The 22168-nt window shown below is 26.1% G+C and overlaps 4 protein-coding genes across 17 annotated transcripts in view; 2 read left to right on the forward strand and 2 right to left on the reverse strand.

Annotated features, from left to right (window-relative positions):
• LOC409869 (kinesin 3A) overlaps window positions 1-1709 on the reverse strand; it is a 91498-nt gene extending 89789 nt beyond the window's left edge. For 2 of the 8 annotated variants that reach the window (XR_003305437.1, XR_003305438.1), the window contains exons 1-4: window positions 1573-1707; window positions 1199-1275; window positions 546-564; window positions 27-123 (exon numbers count right to left, since the gene is read on the reverse strand). Coding sequence is in view for 2 of the 8 variants with exons in the window: in XM_026443264.1 (XP_026299049.1) it covers window positions 546-564; window positions 1199-1218 (39 nt within the window). In the remaining 6 variants the exon portion in view is untranslated. Of the gene's footprint in view, window positions 1-26; window positions 124-545; window positions 565-1198; window positions 1276-1572 lie in introns of all 8 variants that reach the window. The other 6 variants (XR_003305440.1, XR_003305439.1, XR_003305436.1 and 3 more) reach the window with 5 other exon arrangements.
• Window positions 1710-2328: 619 nt separating this feature from the next.
• On the forward strand, window positions 2329-4134 carry LOC100577027 (DNA repair protein XRCC1). Its single transcript, XM_003249786.4, has 2 exons — window positions 2329-3797; window positions 3896-4134. Exons 1-2 carry the CDS (start codon window positions 2464-2466, stop codon window positions 4032-4034), a joined length of 1473 nt encoding a protein of 490 aa, XP_003249834.2. The 5' UTR covers window positions 2329-2463; the 3' UTR covers window positions 4035-4134.
• Window positions 4135-4482: 348 nt separating this feature from the next.
• On the forward strand, window positions 4483-6403 carry LOC409668 (proteasome inhibitor PI31 subunit). 2 transcript variants are annotated; one of them, XM_393166.6, is made up of 5 exons: window positions 4483-4721; window positions 5026-5175; window positions 5244-5503; window positions 5998-6147; window positions 6229-6403. In XM_393166.6, the coding sequence occupies exons 1-5, from the start codon at window positions 4575-4577 to the stop codon at window positions 6353-6355; spliced, it is 834 nt and encodes a 277-aa protein (XP_393166.2). In that variant the 5' UTR covers window positions 4483-4574; the 3' UTR covers window positions 6356-6403. The 2 variants fall into 2 exon arrangements, with proteins under 2 accessions (XP_393166.2, XP_006561280.1); XM_006561217.3 differs by having other exon boundaries at window positions 4493-4721; window positions 5026-5163.
• A 1466-nt stretch (window positions 6404-7869) lies between these two features.
• LOC409670 (protein tyrosine phosphatase type IVA 1) overlaps window positions 7870-22168 on the reverse strand; it is a 75919-nt gene continuing 61620 nt past the window's right edge. For 2 of the 6 annotated variants that reach the window (XM_026443348.1, XM_016914308.2), the window contains exon 14: window positions 12412-12562. Coding sequence is in view for 4 of the 6 variants with exons in the window: in XM_016914313.2 (XP_016769802.1) it covers window positions 11007-11118; window positions 11215-11381; window positions 11466-11597; window positions 11674-11790 (528 nt within the window). In the remaining 2 variants the exon portion in view is untranslated. Of the gene's footprint in view, window positions 11119-11214; window positions 11382-11465; window positions 11598-11673; window positions 12157-12236; window positions 12563-12910; window positions 13051-13859; window positions 14320-15306; window positions 15397-22168 lie in introns of those variants that run through there. The other 4 variants (XM_016914313.2, XM_016914311.2, XM_016914312.2 and 1 more) reach the window with 4 other exon arrangements.

The raw sequence follows: 22168 nt of genomic DNA on the forward strand, positions 1-22168 counted from the left end.
TAAAAATTTATGTAGAAAAAAATTACCTTTTCACATGAGAGATAATTCCATTATTTTCTTGGTGAATTGACTTCTGACACTTTAATGAACTCTATATAAATTTTACTCTAATAACATCGAATTCTAAAATAATATCGAAAATATATAATTAATGAAAATATTAAAAAATATTAAAAAATATATAATATATAATATATATATATTTATATATATATATATATATATATATATATATATATATATATATATATATTATAAATATATAAATTATATATATTATATACATATAATATATATATATTATAAATATATAAATTAAAAAATAAATGAAATAATATTAATTTGTCCATTTGTTATAACAATTTGTCCATAAGTTATAAACAATGAACAAATTGATTAACTTTAATTTCGCAAATAACTATTAAAATTCAATTAAATTAAACCTGTTTTAAAAACTATGAAAAATATGTAATATAATATAATAAATGCTAATTCAAATAATTATATTGCACACAATTATTGATGAATGTTGAAATTTTTCTCACCTTACAACACAAAACTAAACTGTAACAGAAAAATAAAAAAATTTTAAATAATATATATATTTACAAAAATATTTATATTAAAATAAAACAAGAAAAATGTTAAAATTTTATCTCAAAAATTCATAATAGAAACTAATATGTTATTTATAATCAAATAAATTGTTAAAAAAAATAATTTGATCTCGAAAAAATCAATTATATTCTATTATTAATTAATATTAACTTATATAATACTTTTTATTATTCATAATATTATTTTATTAATAAATTATAAACTGTAAAGTAATAAATTATTATTAATAAAATAATATTGTAAATGATAAAAAATGTGGCATAAATATTACTCATATATGTACATAAACATAAACGTCTAATTTCTTGGAAAAAATTATGCCTCAAAGAATGTTTTTAAAATATATACAGAATATATTGTGTATATGAAAACACGTATTCATATACACAATAGAAAAAAACAAACATATAAATAACATAAAATTGCTATGCAGATAAATCTATTTATAAACGAAACATGAATCATTTCAATAATTTAATTTCAACGAAATAAAATTAATTATAATAAACTTTTGTTTCTAATATGATTAAAAAGATAAAATCTATTCTACATACTTTTAATAAAAGAAAAAAAAACTTACCAAATTTGCAGGGAAGTCATTGACAAATCATCGTACACTTTATATATATTCTAAACTATTATTTCTCCGATATCGATCTAAAAATAACGATAATCTGTATAAATAAAAATCAAAATCATAAATAATAAAAGTAAAGAATTCAAAATAATATAATAAATTCAACTTAAATCCTAATTAAAAAATTTATAATACAATTTATCGATAACAATCAAAAATAACGATAATAAAGTTTACGAAACTATTTAATTTTGATATATTTAATAAATAATTAATAAATAATTAATGAAGAATTAAATAATATAATTAAATAGTTTCTAATTGTTTATAAATTATAAAAGAATATATATTAATATAAATTTTACGCAATTACTTACCTCTGCCGGCGTAACACGTCCTATCAACACAATTTTCGGCGGTAGAATGACATGTCCCCGCGCAGCTTCGCCTTATTGTTATTCTATTGGTCGGAATGTTATGGTTTCTTATTCGCTTATAATCGCGCGGAAAATTAAATTAGTGTATAACACTTTAACTGTAAAATAAAAATAATAACATGTTATTAACAATATAATAAGAATAAATTTTTTTAAATTTTATACTTACATTTTTTTATTTATTATAATATTTTATATTATATATTATGTATAATATTTATAAATTTTTTCTATTCTAAAATATAATTTAATATTATTATTTTATATTTATTTATAGTATAATTTTTTGACTTTCTTCGAAATTTATATTTTTATGATAAAATATAAATTATAAGATATGATTAATATAAGATTAGAAAATTATAAGATTGATACTTTATTTTAATTTATAATTTATTTATAATTTCACATTAAATTCTAATTATCATTAATATAAAAATTTCTAGATAGTAATTTCCAAAAAACATTAGTTAAAAAAAATTAAATTTTCTCTCTAAATTAAATTTTTTATTACAAAATATTCAAAATATTCAATTGAAATATAAAAAGATACAATATATTTTACTTTTCTTGTGATAAAATTAATATATTAAATAATAAATTCCATATTGAATTTTCGATACCTCGAATTATATATCGAAAACATTTCGATATTATTAGCTATATCGATAAAATTCTCGATAGCCTTTTTACATAGTATACATTTCTTATTAATAATTTTGGCGGTATGTGTTAAATCGATTTATTTTTAGAGAACTATTAATTTTTTCTAAACTATAAAAATATAAATGTGTTTTATTTTATAAGTCTCATTGATTTAAAATCTCATCAATGATTATTAAACTTGCTAAAGTAATAAGTTGTTCTTCAGAACACTTATCCTATCCTGTTTCTAATCTTTTGCAACATCGTTCAAATTCTTCATGGCGTTGTGCCAAACCTGGAGAAATGCTTGCTACTGTTATTTTTCAAATGGCAGAACCATCTTGTATTATTGGCTTAGACATTGGCAATTATCGTAGTTGTGTAGTAGTTGTTACTGCTTCTACTTCATCGGAGCCTGACAATTGGATTCCTATTGTAAATCATCAATTTTTAACACATGATGAAGCTGTCAATGGCCAATTTAAAGATCAAGTGCAGATATTTGCAAAAAAAGATCTTAATCCTGATACATTAAAAATAAAGTTTGATCGTGTAAAAGTAACTTGCATGCAATCTGCAAATTTGAAAGAATTATTTGGATTATCTTTTATTGTATTGAAAACAGAAGTTGTAGTTGATTTAGGGTTAGATATTTTTGGAAGATTTAAATTGAAAAATCCAGAAGAAGATACTGACAAATTAATAGATAATTTAAAAGAAAAATATATGAAAATGATAAACAATAAAAAACCAGATTATAAAAATGAATTACTTGCAAAGATTAAAGAAACTAGTATGAATAATTTTTCTATACGACAAGAAGAGAATAGAGAACCAATGAAAAGACCATTATTGGAAAAATTAGAAGCTGGAAAAAAAGAAGAAGTATTTGGGATTAAAGAAAAAGAATCTAATAGTTCAATTTCAATAAATAATTCTAAACAAAAAAATAAAAAAATTGAAAATGATAAACCAGTAGTAAGAACTCCATTTGGTGATATTGTATCTTCACCTTCATTTAAAATAAATAAAAAAGATATAAAAAAGAACGAAAACCAAAAATATAGTAATATAAATAGTAAAAAACGTTCTTTAAGCCCTGAAGAAAGTTCATCAAAAGAAAATATAAATAAAAAAAAACAAGATTGTCCTCAATGTCAAGATGAATCTGAAACTAAAATATGCAATAATTGTGGATTATTATCAAAACCTAAACTAATAACCAGGCCAGAAAAAGTTGCAAAAAAGCAAGATGATCAAAGACCAAAAAAATTATTTTCAAAGCTTTTTGAAGATGTATCATTTTCACTTAGTGGTTATGTTAATCCGCAGAGAGATGAAATTAGAAAAAAGGCTCTTCAAATGGGAGCAAAATATATTGCTGATCCCAATACAACTAATAAAAAATGCTCTCATTTAATTTGTGCCTTTAAAAATACACCAAAGCATCAGCAATTAAAGAACCATTCTAAAATTGTTACACACAATTTTATTGAAGATTGTTTTAATGAAAAGAAAAGGTATAATAAATTATAAATCTATATATAATAAAATCTATATATATATATAATATAGTAAAACAAAGAAAAACATTATAATTTTTTAAATTTTGTTTTAGATTTCCTTGGAGGCGTTATGCTTTGGATATCAAAGATAAATCTGAACCTGAAAGTGAAGAAGAAATTTTAAGTAGTTCATCTCCACCTAGAATAATTAATGTATTTGATCAAGATACTGATTCAGATTCTAATTATTAAGATGAATATTTTCTAATATAATATGTTTATATTATCTTCTAAAGTAGAATCTAATAATGTACATAATAAAAATATTAAATAAATTAATTTTTGTAAAAAATTTACTTATTATTAATAACACACAAAATTTTTATAATATTGATAGTAATAAATTTTGTTACGTAAAAATTTTTGTAATATATTCTTTCACATTTTATAATAAATATTTATATAAAATTCTATGTTTTAACAAAAATCTACGTTTCTTAGATACCATAACAAAAATTTGAATTTAGAAATGTGAAATTTAAAAAATTCAATTGTTTGGCGGTAACGCAACAAAATTATACAATGATTTAATTACATAAAATTTTGGCTAATAAATTCAAAAAATTAAAAATGGAATTCATATTTACTTTTAGCAATTATAATATATAATATGTAAATTAACAAAAAAATATTTTACTAATTCCGGAAAGCAAATCGTCAATTGCATTGAAACACCAATGGCGTAAATACAAATCGAGAAACTTCAAAACTTGTTTGTCACTAAGTGTTAAAATGGTTGATACAAATAATATATTTGGTTTTGAACTTTTTCAAGAAATATACAATAAACAAATTACAAAAAAGGAAGACCTATTAATTCTGTTCATTCATTGGTACCTTATAAAACAGGGATTTAGATGCATTGGAATCGGCGATTCTGTAAGTTATTAAAAAACTCTTGTTTTTATAAACTATTGCGCAATTATAGAATTTTGTATGATAATCTTTCAGCATAATCTATTTGTATAAATAAGAAGTTAAATTATAAGAAGTTACTAAAATTTTATAATACATAACCTATATTAATTATATGTCAATTATAATTTAAAATAATTTAATTAATTAAATAATAATTTTATTGTAATTACATATTGTCTTGATTTAAATTCATAAAAATTATAGTAAAAAATATACATAAAATATATAAATATATATTAATTTTCTTAATAATTTTTGGTTCTAGAAAGTATTTGAACCATCAGAAAAAGGATCTCAATTACTTCCAGAAGGATGGAATATGCAACCAAGTTATACATTACGTTACATAAATAATGGAAAATTATTCATATTCCATGGTATAAAATCTGATGAAGATCTACTTGTAAATTTATTGGTAATTTAAATAATAATCTTTTAGATGAAGAGTGGCAAAATAATATTTATGAATATTCTATTTTACAGAAAATTCATGATCAAAAAGTATCTACCATTCAGTTTCCAATTAATCAAACTATAAATGATCTCCATGGAACATTGGAAGTTATAATACCTTCATATCAAAATATTATAAATATAATTCAAACAGATATTATAGATACATTGATTCCTAGTAATACAACAGAAAATTCTACTCAGACAATATATAATACACCTGGAGATGATTCATTAAGGGGTGATCCATTAAGGGTATTGCCACAATCTTCATTTGCATCATCACAATGGTAATACTCGCATCGATTCATAAAAAAATTATGATATCTAATCATAAAAAATTTAATCAAAAATCTCTGTTTTAATCATACTTAAATAAAAGGCCTGACAGGGAGAGAAAAAAAGGAGAATCGATGCGATTTCAATGTATTAAATTTGAAAATAATATGTGAAACATCTTTACAGAATTTTCATAATGATGATATAAATCTGGATGACTTTGTATCAATTTTTGAATTATGAATCTTAACCATTTAATTTCAAGCATGAAAAAATAATCTCTTTTTTTCGAAAAAGTCAGAATTAAGTCTTATATTTCACTACTATTGATCCCGCAAACGTAATTGGTATAAATTTTTTATTATCTCCATGACATGCCGAAAATAATTACATTTTCTTTTTTCAATATAATATTTGCTTATATAGAAAATAATATCTTTATATATTCCTTAAAAAATCTTTCTTAAAAAATATATAATTAAAATTTTTATTTAAAATTTTAAAGGCGTCCTGCAGCTGATCCTACGAATATAGGAGCCGCAGATTTAAATCCATTAGGACGCGGCGGTGGTATGATTTTTGATCCATTTTCATCGCAACGTAATCCTATAGATCCATACAGGCCAGCTTTAGGAGTTCCTGGCAGATTACCATCGTAAGTTAAAATAATTAAAAAAGTTAAAATAATGATAATTTGTATATAAAAAAAAAATATTAAAAAATTATCTTATTACAGTGGCGCGGTTCCGCCGTTTGCAAGATTTGATCCTTTTGGTCCACCAGATCTTGATCGACCAAGACCACGACGTGATCCAGATAATGATCATTTACCTCCTCCAGGATACAATGATATGTTTATGTAAAATGAACAAAATGTAATGAAAAATATATCGCTAAGATTTATTATTATACATTTTATTTTTATGTTATTCGAAATATATGATTATATATAAAAAAAGAAATTAAATTTAGTGAAGTAATATTAAATAAACGATTTTAGTTCTATGTAAAAAAAAAAAAGATTTTTAAAAAATATTTTACTTTAATAATGCGTAACAACGACACTCATTCGTTTTATTTTATTACTATATTTTATTTTTATACATATCTTAATAAATAATATATAATAAAAATATTTAAACTGTTATCCTGTCTTTTTATTAAAAATATTTTAGACCTTTTTCTTTTGCTATTATAGTTTATATAAGTGCAATAAAATAAATACGAATAAAGAAAACGTATAGAGAAAAGAAGATATATTAAAAATTATGAAATCAGCGCCATCTCTAATGTGCTTAGACAAAAAAGTATAGACAAGGAAAATAAATAAGAAGAAAAAGATAGATAAAGTAAAAATTCATTTTTTAGCGCCATCTCTTGAGTCTTAAAAGAATTTTAAATTTGTACAATATTCAAGAGATGACGCTAGCAGTCATTTCTTATTCTATTTCTATTCTTTTCTTATTATTCTCTCTCTTTGTTATATTAGTTTCATTTGCGGCACTCCAGAGATGGCGCTGATTTCCTAATTTTTATTCTATCTCTATCCTTCTCTTTATTTGTCTTGTCTATATTAATTTCTTTTCTTATAATAATATTCTGAATATAACAATGATATGCCTAATTTTTACCCTATCTCTACTGCAAACAAAATATTTCATGGGATGTTAATTGAACACACATTCATTATTTCTCTTCCAAAACTACAATGTGCCTTAATCTTTAATATAAAAAATATAGATATTACATTTTTAGTTTTACAATGTATCTCTACAATGTCAACCTCGTAAAACAATATATCCTGATATATAATCCTCGTTAACAGTGAATTTAAACAAATAAAACTCTAGCCCAATAATAAATGAAATAAAAAAAAATTTTGAATTTATCGAAAAATGATTTATTTATAAAATTATTGAAATTTAATTTTAACCGTAATTAACATTGCAATCTTAATTTGAATCGAATCAATAACGTTGCAAATAATATTAAAATGAATTTAAGAAAATCCTAGAGTGTCTCTACGAGGCATGGGACAAAAGTATATATCGAATGTTAAGTTTATTCTATATTTTGTCTGTAGTTTAATGCTTTTGTTTTTCGTTGATTGACATTGATTGATTGAGACAACGGTATAATTAAAATAATTTCATTAAGATAAAGATAAGACATAATGGCATAAAATCTTAGCTTATTACGAAACTCTGTCAGAATACAATATATTCATGTAAAATGAATACATAAAATATATCGATTTAGATCATAATTATTACATATTATTATTATTATTATTATATTATTATTATTATAAATACTTCTAATTTTGCAAAAAAGAGAAAAGATGGAAAAGAATAGTTATTTTAAATAAACAATTCCATTTGTTTGCAAAAGAAAGATCGCAAAGAGATATTTTATTTTGGCAACGCATCAGACATATATGTAAGTGATACATCACAAAATATTTCTTCACAAAACGACTTCCATTCTTTTTTATTTCATTACTGATGTTTTACAATATAACAAAATTCTTCATTTAATTTAATCAATTAATACAGCAGTAGGTAGGAAATTACATTAACAAATCAAATATATAATAATAGTAATTCTTGTTTAAATTGCGCTAACTCGTTAAATTTATTTTTTGCATAATCGATTCGAAAGGAGTGACTGTTCTTACTTCATTACGTCGGTTCAAAATAGAGGATTTCTTTGCTACCTAAGTTGTTCCTGTTCTTGTTATTCACATGAATTGAAACATTTTCTTTTTAACCTAAAATAGAATCATCGTATGAAACGATTTTCTCAATCGCTATTTATAAAATTAACGATTAAACTAAATATTTCATGCTTTTATGGATTATTTTTTTTGTTTTCAATAAAAAAAAATAAAATAAAATTTGATATAGCGTTTCGATTCAATTCTTCGAGAATAAAAGTTTTTTTTTCTCTCTTCTTCTAATACTCTGTGACTACGCGAAATAGTAAACATTCAGATCAAAATATGTCTCTAAATATAATTTTAAATAAGATCTACGAATGCCCATTGATTAATTCGATTTAAAAATGTGGGCTCTAACCTTGAAAAGATTTTTAAACATTCATTTTCACAGGTAGCACGTTTTCAATAAGCCCAATCATTAATCCCTTCTAATTTTCGATTTTTTTTTTCGCAAAAAATGTATCACAGACAAAATATGTTCACTCATATAAGTAATTACTTCACTACAATGAAGTATAACTGCTTGAAGAAGTGAATCGACGTGCAAAATTAATTTCCACATGATAAAAATTCGTTGGTAACTTTTTCAATCAATTGCTAGGTATACCTAATTAAAGTATCAAAGTATCTTACTTTAAAAAAAAAAAATCATATTCAAAAAGAAGAAATAAAGAACATTTTACCGATTATGATAATTGTTACAATAACCTACGGAGAACAAAAATTGAATAATTAAAAGATTATTGAATTTCGGATCTAAGGCTCGATAATTTTTCTTTTTTTTTACGAATATCCCTCGTCCCATCCTCTGGTAAAAAATATTGCAGTTTTTTTAACATTACAAAAAAGGAGCTGTACCAGGTTCAAATTTCATTTCGAGTCTGCGATTATGGTGAATGTACAAATAGTTATACATGATACTTAAAAATTATGCACAAAAAGGACGAATATTTTATCATTGGCGTATCATGCACATGAATTTATCATATTTAGTCAATAATCTTGTAGAAAAACGTCATTCAGGTTTCTTATATACTAATCATCAAAAATGGAAAGAGAAAAAAAAAAAAAAATACATACATCGACTATGATAATTCGTCACATCATTCTTGTATACAACCATTGCTATAAGCACAAGAAATGATTATTTTTTTAAACGCAATTCCATGTATCATAATACATACAAAAACGTACATTCACATTAAATCGTCAGACTTATGAAATGATCTAAGTATTACATTCATTAGTTTAGGAGCGAATTTTTTTTCTATCTTTTGAACACAGTTTAGTGTGGCGTACAGCATCACCGACAATTTTACCAAAATTGCGAATACGATTACAATATATGCTTCACACAAAATGCGTATGCAGCTTTTTAAAATTTATCGAATAAAAGTGGATGTTTTAAAAAATTTTGGTGAAATTGCCGTTAAGCTACGATAAAAGTGATATATAACTCTGGAGTGATTTTCTTTCTTCACTTTGTTTCGCAATATTCGTTATTTCAAGTTAACGCAGATTCCAAGTCCAGTAAGAGTTAAGAACACTCATCAATTCGGCATGCCACTGGAAATGCAACGCAATTTTTCTTTTATTTAAGAGTTATATTTTAAAAATTAATGTTTACAAATTTTAAATACCTGTACACTTTTATTAAATCGTTTTATTTTATACAAATTTCGGTTTTTTTTTTTTTACAAGTGTGGTAAGTATATGAAAATATATGTCACAAGTTCAACGTTGATTTCTAACAATGTATATTAAATTTGATTTGATAGTATAAAATAGAAAACAGTGTTACACACTGATTCAATTGTCTATTACATCTATTTTTATAAACTGAATTAAATTAATAAGTTGTATAAATTCATTTTTTTATAACAGAGATAACATGTACTAACCACACTTTGTTAAAAATTCATGTTTTTAATACATACTATTCCAACAATTGCAAAAAAATTTAAGTATATGTTTAAATTCTGTTTTTCTTTGCTTATGTTATATGCAAAACATCTGCAAAAAATATGTCACATATGTTTCAATCACAATTAAAAAGTAAATATATTGAATTACTTACTAAAACTGTAGTTGATAGGATATTTATTCATTCTGGGAAACGTGAGATTTTTTTATTGCACTAATTCTCTAAATAGCTAAATTTGATGATGGCTGGATACAATTGCAATACCAAAGGAACCATTTTCATTAAAAATCATATTATTCCAAAGATGCTTGCTCCAACCATCCTTAAAATATGTCGCATAAATAACGTATTAACTATGTTCAGAAATTAATTATCAACATTATAATGTCTTATTTTATTGGACCAAGTAAATGCAGCCTTCTAGAATACTTGTACGCAATAATCTTAAATGAGGTACTAAGTATTATTATAAAACGTATAAGTTGATCCAATTTTTTATTTATTATACAAATGATCAGATCCATTAAAATTTTATTACTATATATATCACGTTTAGAAGGCTTTCTCTGTTCTATAGCATGTAATATTAATTTAGTATCAAAAATAAATACAAAAATTTCATAAAAGAAAAGTGCAAATAATTATATGAAATTTATTTTTATTTTAAATTGTTTCATTTACGCTGGAAAATCAAATAATGCAAAATATACCATTAAAATTGTTTTATAAGTAGTTCGGTTGCATTTCCATTGATAGGCCAGATTCAGAACAGAGTCAATACAGTATGTCTCTTGTTATCAGGCGCGAAAACCTATACAATTAGGTATACCAATCAGTATGAATTAGTAACTTTTTAAAGAAATCGTTTGATCTATTGGACACAGCAGGAGTTTTTTTGTCCATTTTTGAGCTTCAACCGAGACTTGGGACGATATTTCTCAAGATAGGCCAGCTGCTTTGAATTGATGGCTCCCCGTCTTTTGCTGGATAAGTAAATATCATTTTTATAATTATAACATAAAATAAATATATATATATGAAAGCCAAGAAAATTCAAATATATATGTATATATACTTACTCCCTAATTAACGCGACTGCATCTTCGTATTTTAATCCCAACTCAATAAGAGCAAGTGCAACTAAGACCGGTGCTCTACCAAGTCCTGCGACACAATGTACTGCCACACATGCATCTGGAGACTCGCGGAATCGATTTTTTAGCAATTCAAACCATTCATCGATAACCTGAAAATTTAATTATGTTAAAATCTAATGATTTCTATGATATTATTTTAAGAATTTTTAAGATATTTTATAAAATAATAATACTTCGTTTGGTGGAAATGTGCCATCGTCAAATACCAAATCTATGACATTGATCCCTTCTGCTTTAAGTTCTTCAATTTTGTACGTTGGTTCACAGACCCTCACTACTTCTTTTACATTGTGCTTTTTTAATTCCTATTTAAAAAAAATCATTCTATTTATATTGATTTTCATTAATAAGATTTATTTTTAAAATAAATAAGAAACATACTTGAATAAAAGTATGAATGGTCTGATCATTGGGCCGATCAGTAATGAGGAACTTCATGTTTTTGTATTCGATCTCGGCGGGCTCCGGTCTGATATCCTTCACCCTCATGTTGCTCATTTCCTTTTGGACAACAAGTGGTGTAAAACTCCTACTTTTTTATTATTTTAACTTTTATGTTTTTAATAATTTTGTACGACACTGTTTCTCTTTATTTTTGCAATTTTTGCCACACTATCAAGCAACAAAGGCTGAATTTGACAACTTAGCCCATAGATGTCAGTCTTATAAAGTTATTTCTCATTTAACTAATTGAATACTTTGTTATTTTTTTACAGAGGACAGAACAATGGGTTTACATGTAGACCTCGAAAAGGTTGTTAAGGTGCAAATTTCACTGAAGGGGTGAGGGCTACGTTACATTAGGCGTTGTTGATATGCGATTGATTCCCACTTGGGATCCTTGACTATGATTCGGAAGATAATCTGAAAAGAGACAACAAGTGTTAGTGTTAATTTTTGAAAATTTTATATTATGCGTAGCAAAAATTAATAGTAAATCTTACCTATTTGGCACTGGGTGCGCCTGGATCAGGTGCGCTCAGTAACTACAATGCTTGCATTTAATATTGTAAATTAACAATTGATTCTATTTAATTCTTCTATGTTTTGCGTGATGACTAGCTGATGATTTTCTGACTTTGAGGCAATGATCCCAATATTATAAAAATTTTTTTTGCCTGATTAAGATGTTTTTTCCTTATTTCTTTTTTAATAGTACCTAGCAAATTCTAGGGTATTTGGGCGTGTCTCTCTACTTGTGTTGAGCCTGGCAGTATTCTGCACTATCCAGCTGAAACTCCATGTATGTGAGGATGCACTCACCAGGAAACTGTAACATAAATATATAATTTGATCATTAATTATTTCATTTTACTTATTTTTTTAAAAGTTTGAAACTTTTTTCAAAGAATTATCTTTATAAAAGTAACAGTTTGATATGGATATAGGTTAGGTCTACAATATTAAACGTATCTTACATATTTTTATGAAAATATGAATATAAAATAATAAATCTAATAATTATAACGAAGATTATATTTTGAAACATTATAAGATATTTTTGTTTTATTTGCAATAAGAAAGAGATTACAATTGTGAACGTTTGACACGTGCCAAACCTTGCGCCAATTTTCGCAATTATCTATTGTGAGCAATAAATATTTAATAAAATTCTCACCCGGAAAATTGTAAACAATTGTGATGATACTTTGCCACGATAATTCATTACGAACACTCGGCAGAAGAAATTTATTTCACTGAGAAAAAATGTGTTCGACCACGCAAATTCCAGAGGATCTGCGTTGTCATAATGACATTAGTCGACATCTCGAAGCTCGAGTAAAATCGATTAGAGGTAAAGCTTACATACCAAACTAGTACAATGTGTACTATATATATTTTAGAAAATTCTAGTCAGCTATTTTTATTAATTAGTTAATTATTAAATATTTCTAATAAAAAAAAAAGATTAAATCAATAAAAAAAAAATCATACTTGAAAGAAATATAATTATAAAAAAAATTATACTTGTACAAATTAAAACAAATTATAATTATTTATTCACAATTCATTTATATAGAATAAAACAATAATGTTCAAAGGGGGAAAAAAACATTGATTATCATATTAAAAATATTTTTTAAATTTATCAGTGGCGCTAATCGCATTGTCTATATAATAGTATTCAAACATTTCAATTAGCGTCAAAGAATTTTTCCTTTATCTTTGGCACGAATATTTTGTATAGATGCCAAACGAAGCAGATAGTTTAAATGCAAAGAAGTTTTCCTTCATTTTATGCACTAGGTTTTTTTAAAAGTTTGTATTAATTGTCTAGATCAATATTTCGAGGACAAAATTATCTACCTAAGATATCTATATATCTTTACACATGCAAAATTTAATTAAATGAACCTTTTCGTAACAATTCAATCTACTTTGATATTTTTTATTTTGATAATTTTTAATTAAAAATTCTTCATTCAAATATGAACATATTCATTAGCTAATATATATAAATAAAAAGTTATATTACATTTATTTTCTACTATATTTCAGAAAATATACAAAAAAACTATACGAACAATTTCTTAAGTAAAAAGTAATTACAAAATTGTTTTTCAAACCTTTTTCCCGTAATTGATGTTCATCAAGTATCAGATTTGTATTGGATCGAAGCTCAATTAAATATTTTTCTCCACTGTCTCTATTACAATGTAACTTTACAATGTAACAATTGTCAAACACTTAGAATTTCTTTTTTTCTTTTTTTTTTTTTTTACGCGCGCGAAGACCCGGTTGTTTATTCGAGCGATGAATTACGTCGGTAACGCGCAATGGAAATGAGTTCGACCAACAGTCGTCTCTTTACGAACGTTTGTGAATTTGAAGCGCACATCGAATAAATATAGGCGTCGATACTTCGGGGGACACGACGAATGACGCCGCGTCTTTCCGTCAGGATGTCGAGACGATTTACGAAATCTCTTTTTACGTAACGAAAGCTTCCGAAGAAGAAGACGCCGGTCACATCTCGAACTGCGATGACGGATAGGAAAAAGTGAGAGCGCTCGGATCGACGTACCGGAATAACCAGAATAATTGGCAGCCGGTACACGACGACCAACCACGACTCCACACTTTGCAATACGATGTTTCAAGGTTAAATCCATATTGCGAACCCTACATGTTGATTATTCAATTGATCTCGGTTCCTTTAACTTTCTCAATTGATAATGAAAAGGCAGCGATTCTTACATCAATCTCCACCGCATGAATCGGATTAATTTATATTTGTCCGTACTACTGTGCTTGTGAATATTTGATACTTTCGTTGATTTAAAATATCTGTATCTATTACACACGATATATCAGCGTCGTTAAATTAACGATGATGACTAAAAAGCTATATTTATTCGAGTAGATAGAGTATAAATAAAAATGTTTATTAAAAAACTAATATATATATATATGTATATTTTTAAATCAAATATATAATGTATGCACGTGCAATGTTTAAATTATTATCATAATATGAATTATGAATTAAAAATATAATATTAATTTGAATAAGGTTGAAACGAAAAAAGGAATAGCTTTCAAAATTTTTATTATAATTATATCTTACAAATATCCAGATAATATGCTTCCTAGGGAACCAATCTCCATTTTAGAACATTACTAATGAAAAATATTCATACATAAATCGATCCTCCTATCTCTTTCTATTCTCAATAATGCTTTAATATCAAAACTGAAATCCACGAAGGATTTCGAATTCGATGGTGAAAATATCATTTCGAAAAATAATCCATCCATTTTATAAAAATGTAATGACGATAATATTCAAGAAATGAAAAACTTCTTCTTTTTAAAATTAAACCAAAAACTTTCATCACCAAGTGTTCGTTGAATGAACATTATTTACAAACATCGATCTAATTATTTTCATAATAAGCAAAAATTTCAATAAAAATTTCACGATATATCGAAAACACTGTTCAAATAACCACATCTGGAAAGGAGACTGATTCAAAGATCAACTTCACGATAAATATTAATCGCGATACGTACATAAAATCCGCTTTGCTCTCGTTCAAAAAACGGAAGTTCTTATCGCCCATCGATTTTTATCGGATCACGACCGAGTTGATAAACGGAGGGGAAGAAAAAGAAAAAAAAAAAAAAGGAAAAGAGAATGTACTTGCACGAAGGGTGGCTCGACTCGAACTGAACGATGAAAAATAGAAGCGTGAAAAGACGAACGTATTTCGCAGAAGATTTTCATTTAATTTATGCGCTCGTGGCGCACATACACGAACCAGTTACAATATATAATTCGACCACGTGCCGCGTGTGATTTATCTTTATCAAATAGGGAACACCTGTATCCACTCCGCCTGCTTCATTGAATTTACACGCTGTTTTCCTGCAATAATATTACATCTTATCCTGTGCTTAGATATACAGTCACAATCGAGATTTTTTTTAATTGGAAAGAATATATAAGTCAATCGACAAATCTTTTTTTTTTAAACCGTTATTGGTTACGAAATATTGTTTCAATCAGCTAAAATGCTTGATCGAGATGATTTTAATTATAATATTCATGAATACTTCTAAAGAGATATGATTAAAAATAAAAATTAAAATGAAAGATATTATTGGTAATACAAATTGTAAAAGAATTTATATCCTGATCATTGAAAAAATTGAAAGGATTCGTAATTAGGAAGAGTATGATTGTATTAATGAAATGAGAAAAGTTAGTGATTAAAAATATAATATGGAGATATTTCGAAATGTAATTATTTGATTTTTGTTATTCGATTGTCCTCGAATCAAATAAATAAGAAGAAAGAAATTATATTGGAACAATTGAATCAATTTCATCAAATTGAAAGGCTATTATTAAAAAGCTAATTTAAGAGATAAGGTTTAAGAAATAATTACATTCGAACTGTCTTCCATATTTTACGAGTTCTGAATTAATAAATTAGATTTTTAAGAAATGGAACATTCCAAATTTTTGCTTACAATGGAACATCCTCTTTAAAACGATAGGAAAAACGATTTTATAATATTATTGTAACTCTTAAAAAAATTATTGCCACGACAGGAATAATATTATAATTAAAATTTTTACTTATTATTTTACTCTAATGCAAATATTCGATTATTCGCTTGATTAATTATTCTCATTTAATTACCGATATATATGTTTTAATTCATTATTGCGACCGATATTTAATATTTGATACATCGTAATGGGTTGTGTATCGAGCTTGTGTGTATTAATAATTGAAAACAGATAAACTGATCTGTGGAAGAGAATTTGATAAAATAAACAAAAAAATATATATATATAATATATCAAATTACATACATAATTACTTGGAGATAAGTGTAAATCTTTTTCCATATTTTATAAAATTTAATCTTACGTGTTAATTGAATTAAATTTTATTAAATAATAACACAAAGAAGATCTTTTCCATCAAATATTCCATATAATATTCTGATTTAATCACAGTTTGTTAAAGTTTGGATGGTGTACAAGGAGCTTGAATTGGCAATAAACAGAAGGAGATAGGCTGTATTGTCTCTTGGGATTTTTCCCTTTTTTTTTTTAAAAGGGTAAACGAAAAGTTATCAAGTTGTAACCACAGCTGTAAAAAAAGCCGAACGACAAGAAAGTTGTTTCGAAAGAAGAATAAATGAAACCACGCAGATTGAAAATACAATTTTAAATGCAGATTGCATTACAAGCAAAGACAACAATAGAATATAATATTATAGAAAATAAATAATATCTATTTAAACCTAGAAATCATTTTTTACAAATTCAGACTTAATATAAAAAATTTACAGTAATATTCAATTTCCTTGTATCATCATTGAGTCAATTTTCCATGGAAGATGAAAAATATTAAAAATTTCCAATTGTATTATAATTGACAACGATTAAAATATCCGAATTCCTATAAAGATTAATATAATGAATTTGCTATTTTTTTATGGATTAGCATCTCCAAGTCGAAAAGTAAGGCGATTAATCAAAATTTCATCTCGGCTAGGAATCACGAACTACTTTGAAATGTTTTTTCCTAGCCACGGTTGGGACTTGTGCAATTTTCCTATCGTAAATTATACACATCTTTTTATTGGTAATTGATAAGGAAACTGTACGCATTAAGCCACTAGTTATGTAACGTTTGCAAATGGAAACTATTTAACGAGAATTGTTATTGCAAGTTGATTTTATAGGCGACTTGATGCATCACAGGTTGAATTGATAGATTTATCGTGTTTATGGAATTTAGAATTTTGTTTTCGCGCAATACATGTTATTATCTTACCAGTTTTTTCAGCTTTTGCATATCTATTTAAGTCTCGTAACGAGCGAACGATGACCTAATTTTTCTATGTGGAATTTTTTTATTTCCAAAATTATTTTTATTCGACGCCTAAGTAAGAAAAATATAGGACGAGAAATAAATATTCGAATGAAATATTTTTATATTTAAAATCCTATTATACTCTTCATTTTCTACGATAATATCATTCGAAATAATTACGTATTTAGCAAATATTTTCATTCTCGAATAAATAATTTTTTTTTTACATTATTTGCTATGATTATTTTTATGGATTATTCCATAAAGAATATAATTAGCTTCCAATTTCCCAGAAATTTAAAATAACATTAAAGAGTAAAGATCAGTTAATTATTCAAATATCCAAGACTCGATTTTAATCACTTTTGAGATCGACTGAATTCATACGTGCTAAATAAATTTATCTTTCATTTGAATACCCGGTCCCTGAATATCCGACTATTGATTTCTTTGTTAAACTTAGCAAATCTGCGTTTATACTACGTTCAGATAAAAGGCGAGAGACGATCCAAAGATAAATGCAGATAAGTGGAGATAAAAATATACAAAAAAGAAAAAAAAAATTACTATATTCGTGGAATAAAGCAAATTTTCACTTTTGCATAAAAATTCGCAATTCACTAATAAACATGCTTAAATCTCTAAGTTGTTGCTCGTTTCAACAATTAATTATTCGAGGAATCGGTTCGTTAAACTTTCAGAAATGCCAACGAATATTTCACGCACAGAATCACACTTTATATACGTCTTGGTGTCTTCGACCCCGAATTGCTCGAACTATTACTCATCACTCTCTTGTGGGACACGAAAAAAAAAAGAAAAAGAAAAAAAAAAAGGAAAATTACGAGTTCCTCGAAAACTCGCGTCATTCGTACAAAAGGCATTAATGGTCGTTCAAATTAATTTCATCGTTCCATTTTTCCCTAATGTAACATGGGGAGAAAGCATGAATACCATGAAAATGGTTATAAATTTCAGAAAAATTTTTCGTCTTTTTATAAAAAGCCATTACATAATGATTACATTACATTACATAATGATTAATAAGAAATATTTTTTTTCTTTTTATAAACATCATAATTTATAATAATTATATCGTAGTAATACACTTTTTTATAGATATTATCGTACCTCAAATGATAAATACGCGTGATACACACGAAAGTGTATTAACAATATTAATACTCTGAAAAAAGTAATAATTAAATATTCTTAGAATGGACGAAGACATACAAACAAACAATTTGGTTATTTAATATACGCATTATTAAATGGATAAAATATTCCACTGTAAGAATTTTGTAATTTCTCGAAATGAAATTTTCTTTTTTTCTTTTTTTCCAATTTGCAAGCTATGGGGAAACCATTTTGATTTGTCATCATCTCGCAGAAAGCAAATACACGAAAGGATTAAATACGTCACGAATGGTGGAGGAAGACGTGACCTTGGGGGCATGCAATCTCGATGGAAAGCGTATCATGGATGATGGCGCCATTGGTTCAGCCCCTGAAGGCGCCAAGAGTGACGCAAAACGGGGGAAGATTGGTCGGTCGGTGTTGTTAAGCATTGCATGGAGAATTTTAACGATCGGCAAGGATGGAAAATCGGCTGATCGGCCTTTGAACGACGTAGTTCGAGAAATAAATTTCATTACCGGCCAATAGGCCGATAACCAAATCTCTTTTTCCATGCCATTGATAAAATTATTTAAGGCTAAATATAGTTGCGATAGAAATTTCGTCACGATTGATCTCTCTCTTACTCTTTCCTCTCCTTTTTTTTTGTTCTCGTTGTTTCTATCAGTAAGTTTTTTTTTATCGTCCAACTTGCCGAGAGAACGTCTTATTTTCGATGATTTTTTTTTCAACGAGCGATGGATTAATTTTTATTCCTCCTACGTTTTTGTTTCAATCTATTTCGAAGGGAATTGAACCTTGTTCGAAGATTCCTTTATGTTTCTAAAAATTTGTCTGAGTTTTTAAATTTAATTTATAATATCACTTATAAGATAGCTGTTTAATATTTCGATTGTTTCTCGATTATTTGCAATAAAAAATGATTTAAAAATTTAAAAATATTGAACGTAATATCGTTAAGAGATAATTGTTATTCCATTGTTATATTCATTTTTACAATTCTCACGATATTGTTATTCCATTAAATTATTTGTTAAACACAAATGAGAACTCGGCCATCCCATCTCCACCCCTCTTTATTTCTCCCGCGCAATAAACAATTATTTGCATTTCACCAAGATTCTGTTGGTAAATCACGCGAATTTTGGCCCACGTTATTATAGAAATTCGATCATTGGATTGTAATTGATTTGTTTATTTTTTTTTTTTTTTCCCCTCCCTCATGAACGCTCGACTTGTAATTGCGTAAATAGCCGATGTAATTTTCGACCATTGGCCGTTGTTTGTTCTCGTGTGCACAACCTGAAAATTGTGCTGCGTTAAAATTATTTCAAACAATCGGCACGTGGATATTTATTAATAAATGCATCACGATCAATATTATCGAAAGTAAAATATTAAAATGAGGCCTCGTTGTTAAATTGAATCATCATTTCTACCGCAAATTTATATTATTTAAACACAATTTGTTCAGGAAAATTGTATAATTTATAGAGAAAATATTGAACAATTTAATACTCGTTCAATTAAAAGTTAAATAATTCAATCTAATGATTTCAAGAAACGATCGTTCATTTGAAGATTAATTCTTCAAATAAAATATGAATTTATTACCATTGTATCAAAAGAATTATTTATTTGAACTAATAATTCAAATAATCCAACTATTTTAAATTAAAATATTAAATACTAAACATTAATCCTTTACATTCAAACGAATAAATAATGATGAATCTCGATATCCTCAAATAAGAGACGGGAAGAAATAAATAAGAAAAGGAATATCAGCTGCACAACTTTCATTCAGGAAAAAATTCGCATAGAAACTCGACATAGAAATTTTCCACGCAACACAGTTTGGAAACAAGCCACTTCATACTTGGGTTGAGCCTTGTTTGTACGTGCTTCGTAACTAAACTCGTTGGCTAAGCGCAAGACAAATGCATAAATTCGAGCCGAATTCAATGATGGGATGGCAAATAGAATTTTATTTACCGTTTCCATGCTTAAGCTGTCAGTAAGCGGTGCACTTAATCTCCCTGTCAGTGTTCTAACTGTGTGAAAGATATTTTAAGCTTGACCAGCCAACTTTAAATATAGGAGTATTCCAAACGGCTGTTTACCATTTAAGTTTCCCTTTTAAGCCGTCAACTTCTCTTCTCTCCCCTTCTTGCCTAGTCCCTTTACCTGGTCCCATTCTGAAATTTCTTTCACAAAGACATTTCTGCCTTCCTCATTCATTTTCTTAATTGACACTCCACTTCTTAATCCCTGACATTATTTATATATAATTTAAGTTTTAATATGGAAATTTTGAATTTTACTGTTTTAAAAATATATAAATTCCAGAATGGAATTTATTATTCTAACTTTTATTTGTATAACAATGTTTAATGTGATTTAATTTAGAAGGAATATATGAAGATAGGCTATTTGATTATGAGATTATGCTTTTCAAGGAAGAGAATTTATCTTGTAGAAATTCAAATAATAATTTTTTATGTAAATTTTCCTCTTGTGAATAGTACAGATATATATGTATATCTTAAATTAACTAATGGTTAAACTCGCTTTTAATAATTTCTAAGAGAAAAGAAAGATCAGCCTTGTCGTTGTGGATTCCCAAATTGGCAATAGAGCAATTTGGCAAAGAGCTCGAAACCCACGCTACAAACTAAGAGAAAAATGTTCTCGTTGTTGTGTCATAAGATAATTCCTGTAATTGTCGACATCGCATGACAAGGACACTGTTAAACAACTGATTGATGTTAACAAAATAATGCAATTTATTGCAGTTTAAAAGTGTACAATTGCATTCAATTGCTGTACAAAATCCAAGTATAATGTCTATTTCAGGAATTGGTGAAACGTTATTATAATTACATGGAAAAACTACTAAACTTGTGATATATTAACAGAGATGAAATATAGAAACTGATGAAAAAAAACATTTCATTAAAAATTGAACATTTTTTGTAGCTAAAGATTTTTGAATGGCAACGAATAAAAATTTATTTTTAAAACAAAATCACAAAAGCAAAAGAATATAATTCTTTTGAAAATGTGGAATAGAATTCTTTTCTTCAAAAAAATTTTCCTTTGCAATTAATTTTCGACACAATGAACATTCCTCCTAACGTTTGAAACATTCTATATTTAACAATTGTTGTAAATGAAAAAAATGAAATAAATTTCATGATTCTAAAAAAATATATATTTCTAACTTTGATTAAGTTTTTATTCAATTCAAAATCAGATATATAAAATTATTTAACGAAAGGAACAATTGTTAAATTATTCAACTACATCTATTTCTGTTCTTAAGTGAAATTAATTCATAAGACAATGATCTATTTTATTAGGAATTCATTCCTTCATTGATACAGAGTATAGATGATTTT

The sequence above is a fragment of the Apis mellifera genome, linkage group LG10, assembly GCF_003254395.2.
Source record: "Apis mellifera strain DH4 linkage group LG10, Amel_HAv3.1, whole genome shotgun sequence".
NCBI classification, from domain to species: Eukaryota; Metazoa; Arthropoda; class Insecta; order Hymenoptera; family Apidae; genus Apis; species Apis mellifera.